General features: G+C 47.3%; 1 protein-coding gene across 1 annotated transcript; it reads left to right on the top strand.

The window, feature by feature from the left end:
- Positions 1-443: 443 nt before the first annotated feature.
- Positions 444-7,597, top strand: LOC123373223 (gastrin releasing peptide). Its single transcript, XM_045022091.1, has 3 exons — positions 444-921; positions 3,314-3,564; positions 7,374-7,597. Exons 1-3 carry the CDS (start codon positions 750-752, stop codon positions 7,425-7,427), a joined length of 477 nt encoding a protein of 158 aa, XP_044878026.1. The 5' UTR covers positions 444-749; the 3' UTR covers positions 7,428-7,597.
- Positions 7,598-10,058: the final 2,461 nt, after the last annotated feature.

Below are 10,058 nucleotides of genomic sequence, written 5' to 3' on the forward strand. Positions count from 1 at the left end.
TGCTCCCTAGAGGCGGGGATATAGGGGGTGTTTGATACAGTAACACCCAGCTGCTCCCCAGAGGCGGGGATACTGGGGGGCTGGGGGGTTGATACAGTAACACCCAGCTGCTCCCCAGAGGCGGGGATATAGGGGGTGTTTGATACAGTAACACCCAGCTGCTCCCCAGAGGCGGGGATATAGGGGGTGTTTGATACAGTAACACCCCGCTGCTCCCCAGAGGCGGGGATACTGGGGGACTGGGGTGTTTGATACAGTTGCGCTCCATGCTCCTCAGAGGCGGGGATGCAGGGGTGGAGCTGGGGTGTCGGATAACTGGGGGACCCCAGAGCTCTGTAACTCGCTCCCCAGAGACGATCAGGCCGAGGCTGCGGGGCGGGGACGGTTGAATCACGGTCCGTTTGGAAGGAGAATCCCGAGTCCTGCCCCCGCCAGCAGGGAGGGGGCCGGGGAGGGCTCGCAAAGGATGCGCCGCCCATCGAGCCGGCCGGTGCCGTGTGGCTCTGGCTGGCTGAGCGCTCCGCAGCCCCCGTGCGCCCAGAGCCACCTCTGGGGGAGGCGCCAGGTGCCTGAACTCCGCTGTCACCTCGTCCCGCTGCCTTATAAATGCGGGTCGGCGCTGGCGGCGGCAGCAGAGGCGGCGGCAGCAGCAGATCCCGAGCAGCGGGTTCCCTCCCTCCACGCCCGGAGCCAGACTCGCAGCAGCAGCAGCAGCAGGGAGCCGTCCCGCCCGTGCAGCGCCGCGCACCATGGGGGGCTGCGAATTCCTCCTCCTCGGGAAGCCCCGCTCTCTCCTCTCGCTCAGCCTCTTCGCTCTGGTCCTGCTCGAGGGGCACTGGGGCGCCGCGGCTCCCTTGCAGGCCAACGGCGGAGCCTCCCCTCTGGCCAAGATCTACCCCAGGGGCAGCCACTGGGCGGTGGGTAAGTGTCGGCGCCGCGCAGGGAGCCCGGCGCAGCCCCGGGCCCCGCTGTAGTATTGATTGGGGGCGGCCGCGGGGGGGCTTTTCTCCAGGCGCGGCCGCGCTTCATGGTCCTGCTAGAAACTTTGGACTAGCTCGATCCTCCTCCCCGTAACGCCCGTCCACCAGCCCGCCCTAGCACCCGTCTGTCTGTCTGTCTGTCTGTCCAGGGAGCGATCCATGGCTCCAGTTCCGAGCCTCGGGTCACTTCGCGCGTCCGCCCAGACTTCACTAGCCCCCGTGGGTTTGTGTTTTGTTTGACACAGGCGGGCCCCGTGAGGGGAAGATTTACTTTGTATTCAAATAGAGCCGTTTGGCGTAGGGCGCTGAGTCTCCTCCGGCTCACGAAAGCAGGAGATCTGGCGAGACAGATGCACTTTTACATGAATCGGGGGTTCAAGGGTTCATAAATTATAACACATGCAAAGATGGTTGCTGGTTGAGGCTGGGAAGCCCTGCTGGCAAAGTGGCTCTCCCGAGACCCTGAGCCGTGTCAGCGCAATGTCCTACAACCAGAATTCGGTAAGAAAAGGAGCGTTTGCCATGGCTGAGCTCGAGAACAAACCCGCGACAGCCACGCTAAGAGAAGATCGAGGCTACCTTTAAACCCCTGTGATTCATTTAAGATGATACCTGCAGTCCATGGTAGGGCTCCCACAGGCTTCTAACCGCTGCTGATCTGTACCGATCAGTATCTGTTCATGGGATGACCCGGAGAGCAGCACTGCACGGCTGTAAAACAAGCCTGTCACAGGACAGGGAGAGTAAAGCTCAGCGGCTGATCTCTGCCATTCTCTCCTGGAGCCAGGTGTGGGACACGGACCATCTTTCTTTGCTGCTTCTACAGGACCATCTTTGTAGTTTATGTTTGTCAAACGGGTCCTGGTCCATGACTCGGGCTTCTAGGCACTAGGCTTAATAATAATAATAAATCTACAACTCACTTTAATCAGAGCAGTGAGGTGGGGCGGAGATGCAAGAGAGAAGCTTGCTTCCATCAGAATAGTTGCAGAAGGGGTTTGTGAGATCCATCAGAGCTGCCTGTGGGACCGGGAACCGGGGGAAGGTGTAATTAAAAACGAGTCAAATACATTCTTAGGCGAATGGACCCATCCTTCTTAATAGAAAGACCAGGTGGGTGAGATGATATTGTTTATTGGACCAACTCCTCTGGTGAGAGAGAAAAGCTTTGGGGCTAAACAGAGCTCTTCTTCAAGGCAGGCGAGTTGGCTTCAGCCCGATTTCCATGGCCAGCAAGTGCCTTTTGTGTTACTGACACTGGAGGAGGCTGTAATTTCATGTGGAAGCTGATAGTGTCTGTCTAGCTAGTGAGTAGCCTCCCAAAGCCGCCTGGTTTCTCTTAGCTCACTAGCGCGGGTGTTGTTTCCATTTTGTAGTATTGGTTTGTGGCTACTCCCCAGAGGCAGGGATATTGCGTGTGATACAGGGGCAGACTTGTTTCCTTTCCTCTGCTTCCCCCATCAAAAGCCGCAGAGCTCTGTCTCGTTCCGATCAGCCGTGGCATGAGAGGTGGAACCGGAATTAAATACAGCTCCAGTGACCGCAGATTCATAACACGTCTTTGCAAAAGTTAAAGGGAATTGAAAGCTTGCAATGCGCGCTGACAGTGTCCGGGGGAAGAAGGGCGCTACAGTGGGGAATAAGACAGGAGAGCTTGACACTTGGGAAGAATTAATCATTGTAACACATCCAGCTACTTCTCTGTTCAAAATGTATATTCGAGAGTGAGATCCAACCGAGGGGCAATGAGCCCCCACTGATACTGATTAGAAGTTCTTTCCTGAAAGTTGTGCCCTGACTTTCGCTCCACTTATCACAGCGATCACTGGCGAGTTCTTGTCCCCAGCGTTTCTCTTTGGCAGTGTAGACTTGCCCTCCGTTTGTGGATCACGGCCACTTTCAATTTCACTTTCATAAAAACAAAACCTGGAATACTGAAGCCGATCAAATGTAGCTTTTTGCCATAAAAATTGCCGTTAAAAGTGGTGGGAAGAGCCACATTCTGGAAAAAGCCACATTCTGATGCTGAACTGGCACCTTGGGTGGAAAGGAATTGAAACTCTCAACCTCTCCTTCACCTGCTCACACGCACTCCTGCTCTCAGCTGCCTCTCTTTACCCCTGCCAGTATGCCTTATTATATCTATTCTCTTCTCATCAGCCTATCCCCCACCCATTTAATATAATGGGCATAGGGATTTTTGTGTGTGACTTCTGAGTTGGTGTGACATCATCCAAAAGGCTCCACTGGCCAATCAGAATGTGGCTTTGGACAGCCACACTCTCACACTAATTAATTTTTGGTTAATGTCATGATATTCTGATTTTTTATAGGACATTTAATGGGGAAAAAGAGCACCGGAGATTTTCCCTATGTTTATGAAGAAGAAAACAAGACCCCATTTTCAGCATTACCTGAAAATGTCAAGCAGCTGGGAGAGTACCTGCAATGGGAAGAAACGTTGAAGAATTTGCTAAGGCTGTTAGAAGGGAATGAAAACAGAAGCACTCAGCTCCTAAGGGAAGAGCTTCCCTGGTATACCAAGAACACTTGGGAGACAGATGATGACAGCAGCTTTAAAGATGTAAGTTTAAAACAAGAAGGTACTGTAAATCTAATTTAAAAAAAAAACAAATATGCTCCTAACTCTGGGATTGTTGGTAGAGCTGGTCAAACAATTTGTAATGAATAACTAATTCAGTGAATTTATCCCTTATTCCTGATCGCAAATTGTCACTGAATAGAGTATACCTTTTATGGATGTATTTATTTAGAACAGCTCAGCAAATATTTTGTAAATTTCAGTATATGGCTTGGGTGCAAACTAGCTGATGTGAATATTTTTTCAAGTATTGTGATTTATTTGTATTATAAAAGTGCCCCAGTCATTGCCAAACAAACACACAACTAGATATAGTCCCTGCACTGAAGAGTTCACAATGCAATCTGAAAACCCCTGCAAACAATAGGAGGGAACCACCAGGGAGGAAGATTAAGGGTGATGATAATAAGATCACATGATGGTTAGGTAGGTGAGCTGTGTTCAGACTCAGTAGTTCTGTATTTTTAAAACCATAAACAAACAAACAAAGAAGATATCCCCAATGACTGCCCAATCTGCCTCTCATTAGCTTGCTGATTTATTTGAATTGTCAGTATTCCCCTTTCAATATTTGAGCTACATGAATGGTCATCTGTATCACTTGATATTATTTCTGTCCTTTGCTGTTATGACCTAACCTTGATAAACTGTTGCCACTCAAAACAAATTTCACTTTATCAGAAAATGGAAATTTGGGGCTAAATTCAGAAAGGGATTTAGGAACCTAACTGCCATTTTAGGCACCTAAATCCCAGGATCAGTCTCCATTGAGAATCACAAAAACACCATTCAGCAGCTGCCAAACATGCAGGTGCCTAAACTCACTGGGTAAAAGTTCCCTGGGTGCCTATGTTTCTGCCTCTGTGCAGGTACAGGGCTGCCTCACTCTAGGTATCTGGCCTCCTGAGCCACAGTGAGATGCACCTGGATGCCCAACTCGCCTGCTAGGCCCAAGCCGGTAGGCATATTCTGAGGCCACTTACCAGATTAGGTCCTGCATGTGAGTTCACCCAGAACAGCTGCAGGGAGGGAGGAGGGCCTCCTCTGTAACTTTTAGCCCAGTGATTAGGGTACTCACCTGGGATGTGGGAGATGCCCAGTTCAAGTCTCCCCTCCACCTGAGCGAGACAAGGGATTTGAACAGAAATCTACCACCTCTTTGGTGATGCTCTAACCATTGGGAATAGGGACAGTCTGATGTGGGGAACTCTCTCTGTCTCTCCTGTTGAAGCTGTGTATAAATAATGAAAGAACTGTTAGAGTAGGGGGACTGGGTCTCCCCTATGCTAGGTGAGTGCTGTAACCACCAAGCTAGGAAGTCATTCTCTTGCTTGTGCTCTCTTTCACCCCCCTCCCCCAACCTGGCCCCACAAATGACTCTATTAAATCCAAAGTGGAACAGCTTCAGCAGGAGAGACTGGGGGCTCCCCTCCCCATCAGAATATCTGATAGCTCAGCGGTTAGGGCATGCAGGAAAGGAGATTTTGCTTTGCATTTTTCAATGGTAGTGCACAAAGAGCTGATATTTTTGTCATAAGCAATCTGTTTAGGCCCTGAGCCAATGCTTCCTGGAGTCAGTGGAAGTTTTCCCATTGACTCCACTAAGTGATAGGGCAGGCCCTTAAGGTCAAATGATACCCTTTTCTGAGATTTTTTCTCTTACAGACACGGAGACCCTGGGAATCTTATGTGCTTCAAATTCCCTGAGCATTTATGATGCTATTTAAATAATAATCGTTAGCTGCCTAAATAATAAACCGAGGCTAGTGTAATATACTGGTCTGATAGCCAATGAGACACTTGGAGCATAAAAGCGGTAATTATCAGAGAGCTACAGGGTCCTTCTGAGTGCAGATTTTATCTCTGTAGTGGCTCTGAAATATGATACAGTCTTAGTTACCCAGACTTTGTCTAGTCACTCCCATCGTTTTAATGTGGCACTGTAGAACATCTTTGTGAAGGTGCATAGATACCCCAACGATGAATGTGTTGTGCATGGCTAGATTTAAGATGGTCAGATAGGGTTGACTTATTATTATAATAATGCTGTTGCCACTGACTCCAATGGGTGCAGGATGGGGCCTGTAAGTTGCATGAAATAAATCCCAACTCTTGCTGTATTTGAATTTTCAATGGAAGCCAACTGTCTAGAAAGATCAAGACATGTGTAATCAGTCATGGTAGATTGTATCTGCTGCTGAGTTCAGATACTGGAGTCGAGCAATGAAATGTAAACGTTCCAAAGAAAATGGCACTGCAGACTATACATGCGGGCTGAAAGAACATATATCAATTATTCTGGGACCGCTCCATGGTCAATCTATTACAAGGCTGTAAATAATGGTAGATTGCGTATGTGCTTGTGGAGATGTTAGCATCGCAAGGGGTCCATCTAAGTATGCATCACCATAGACTGCCACCTACTGAATGGGGAGAAGAATCTTACCAGTAACTCTTCATACTAATGTATGAACCTAAAATGTAACAAGCAACACACTTTGTATGTTTTGTGCTAGGAATAGAAAACTACAGACTATAAGACCGTATTGCTAGATGTACTTTTGTCAGGGATGTTTCCAAGTGGAATTTACTTAATGCCACTTTATAAGAAGGAAGCCTATTATTATATTTATTTCTACTAGTGCCCACAATGTGTGAGGCATTTTCCAAACAATCTCCGCCCTGAAAAACTTACCATCCAAAAGACAGACACAGGGTGGGAGAAGGGTTATGACATACAAATAAGTGATGAGGTCAAATGAAGATAGGCTTCCTCTTGAGTGGGTACCAAGGACTTGTAACTCAGTGACGTTTTCTATATGTCATATGGTAATTTCTACAGAACTTTATTGGTTTCATCCCATTAAACTCTATACGTTTATTCCATAAGGAAAGTACAGGAGGAGATCCTGTTGAGATTATATATAGGTTAATGTGCGTAGCATGGGCATAGGTTTACAGGATTATTAAAGGCATGATGCCACAATGTACACACAGTCACTGTGCTGTAATTTCATTGTTCCTGTATATTTTCAAATGTTACATTTTAAAAATCCAAATTAAAAGTATCTAGAGTTTAAAGACAAGCAGCAGATACACATCTGGCTCGTATATAAGAATCAGGTCCCTACAGCTTGATTTATTTAGTCTCATTTTCTATCTGTGTAGCTGAAATCTCCCACTGCTACTATGGTGTTCTAGGCACAATTCTTCTCTATTCCTATTGTTGCCTCCTCATATTTTCCCTGTCTGATCAGGAAGTCTACAATGCTTGTTCATTTTTATTATCGTGAATGTCATGTCCTAACAATTCAGCCTTGCTCATTGTTCCCCCAAGGTTTTGATTTTTGTTTTACTGTCAAATTCTTCTGCCTCAGTTAATTTAACAACCCGTAAATCAACACCAACCCTGCCACCCCTCCGACATAGAGTAAATTAAAACTAATCTGGAACAGCTGTAGAAATCTGAAGCAGCTGCTTTGCTTTTTGTTCTAAGGTTTTGCTCTTGCAAGTTGTTGCAAGTGCAATCCAAAGTAAATTATAAAATGTTTCTATGAACTCACTTTCCAACATTAATTTGATGTTAAAAAAATGGGACTATGAAGAAAACAACTTTGAATAATTCTTTCTTGGTCCGTGGTTGTCTTTTAGCAAGCTAACATTGGGGGCAAGTATTAGGAATGTATTTGTTGTATGGAATAGATGCAGAGAACAGTTATACATTTGGTTTATTGAATCAGGATATGACTTTTGACAAGCCTGTTCTGTAAATATTTATTTCTCTTTATTAGATGATGGATTATCTGCTTCAAGTTATGAATAGGAAAGAAAGCACTCCAAGCTGAAGTGAAGATCTTCCAACCTTGAAGGAATAGAATAGTATCCTTAAGAGACTGTATTTCACAAACACTCAATTGTAACAGATAACCAACAAGGTTTCTTTTGTGTAAAATACCTAAACACTTGTATTCTTGTATGTTCCAACATTGACTAAACTCTTCTCCTTTTTTCCCCTCCAAGCTTCATTTTCTTGTTTGAACTGCTTTGCTGTAAATAATTGTCCAGGAAGGTTCTTCCAGTTATCTGACTTCTCTGTCTAACCAGTTCATCTTTAGGTTAAAACTACATGACATTTCAACATTCACAATAAATAATAAGAAGGCCAAGTTTCTGTTTTTATCTGAGTTACAAAATGTTGACTGACTGTGTCACATATAGTAACAAACAAACAACGGGGAGATTCATCACATGTTTGGCAAGATCCTTAGCTGTATAAATTGCCGTGGCTTCACAGAATCCCATGAAGCTACACTGATTTACACCAGTCAGGACCTGTCCATCTGTTCCATTGAATTTTCAGTGAGCCAAGACCCAAACTGCCTTACATATGTAAACGGGGGAATGGTCCCGCTATTGTGGGGAACTTTCCTGTCTTATATACTACCCCAGTGAAATGGGCTAGCGAAAGGATCTGAGTCCTCACTCCCACTTCCTTTACCCAGAGGCCTGTCTGACCTCGAGGGCTCCCCTTCCACTCTCCTGTGTGGCAGAGTCCTCATAATAACAGTTTATGGAGGGGATGGTATGATAGGATAACGGGTTTAGTCAATAGGTCAATAACATGCCACAATGGTAATTAGTACAAAGGGTCAATGATAGGATATTGTTAGCCTTTTTCCAGAGGGTCTGGCTGGAGAGTTTTGCCCGCATGCTCGGGGTTCAGCTGATCGCCATATTTGGGGTCGGGAAGGAATTTTCCTCCAGGGTAGATTGGCAGTGGCCCTGGAGGTTTTTCGCCTTCCTCCGAAGCATGGGGCAGGGGTCGCTTGCTGGTGGATTATCTGCTACTAGAAGTCTTTAAATCATGATTTGGAGCATTCAACAGCAGAGTCAAGGGAGAGAATTATTTCAGGAGTGGGTGGATCGGCTTATGTGGCCTGCATCTTGCAGGAGGTCAGACTAGATGATCATAATGGTCCCTTCTGATCTTGAATTCTATGATTCTATAATCCCAACAAGGCTGGGCCCAGGATTCCTGGGGGGGCTTGACCCCCAACCTTGTCATAGTCACTTAGGGCAGGGGCTAGGGTGTCCCAACTCTCGGGTGCTCTCTCTGCACTGGATACTTCCCAACTCACTGATCATTACATACAGTTCCACGCACATACAATTTATTAAAAAGCAATCAATTAAAAAAATGGGAAAGGTGAGAGGAAAACCCATCAACCCGCTCTGTGGCACGGGGACATCACAACCACCATCTCTGAAATGTAAGGGAAGTTCAGTCTGTTCCTCACAAGTCCCAGGCCTCCTTCTCAGGCCCTGGCTGTGCTGCGGGTCAGACACTTGCTCTGGTGGTGGCCACATGACTTCAGGCGCTAGTGGCAGGACCCTTCTTCCCAGTGTCAGATCCCCCCCAAAAAATTGAGGTTACATTCCCCCTCCAAGTCTGGCCTGCAAGGCCTCTTGGCTGGGGGCATTTCCCTGTGCCAGCCCCACTGCCCAGGGTCCCCCCTGGCTCTGCCCAGCTGCTCACCACACCCAGCTCTGGACTGCTCCAGCCCCAGCTCCACTCTATGTCAGCAGTGCTGCTGCTCTGCCTCCAGCTCCCTGGGCTGCTTCTCTAGCTTTTGTTGCTGTGACTCTGCTCCCAGCACTGACCTGCTCCCTGGCTGGCACAGAAAAGGACCTAGGGGTTACAGTGGATGAGAAGCTGGATATGAGTCAACAGTGTGCCCTTGTTGCCAAGAAGGCTAATGGCATTTTGGGCTGTATAAGTAGGGGCATTGCCAGCAGATTGAGGGATGTGATCATTCTCCTCTATTCGACATTGGTGCGGCCTGATCTGGAGTACTGTGTCCAGTTTTGGGCCCCACACTACAAGAAGGATGTGGAAAAATTGGAAAGAGTCCAGTGGAGGGCAACAAAAATGATTAGGGGACTGGAGCACATGACTTCTGAGGAGAGGCTGAGGGAACTGGGATTGTTTAGTCTGCAGAAGAGAAGAATGAGGGGGGATTTGATAGCTGCTTTCAACTACCTGAAAGGGGGTTCCAAAGAGGATGGATCTAGACTGTTCTCAGTGGTACCCGATGACAGAACAAGGAGTAATGGTCTCAAGTTGCAGTGGGGGAGGTTTAGGTTGGATATTAGGAAAAATGTTTTCACTAGGAAGGTGGTGAAGCACTGGAATGGGTTATCTAGGGAGGTGGTGGAATCTCCTTCCTTAGAGGTTTTTAAGGTCAGGCTTGACAAATCCCTGGCTGGGATGATTTAGTTGGGAATTGGTCCTGCTTTGAGCAGGGGGTTGGACTAGATGACCTCCTGAGGTCCCTTGCAACCCTGAGATTCTATGATCTCTGCTCCCCAGCTCAGCTCAGGCTTCTGCTCTTCCTTAGCTTGGCCCTGCTCTGTCTGACCCAGGTCCTAGGCAATTCCGGCTCACACGGAGGATGGGACCCCCCTGGCCTCCTGAC

The sequence above is a fragment of the Mauremys mutica genome, chromosome 6, assembly GCF_020497125.1.
Source record: "Mauremys mutica isolate MM-2020 ecotype Southern chromosome 6, ASM2049712v1, whole genome shotgun sequence".
Lineage (NCBI taxonomy): Eukaryota > Metazoa > Chordata > Testudines > Geoemydidae > Mauremys > Mauremys mutica.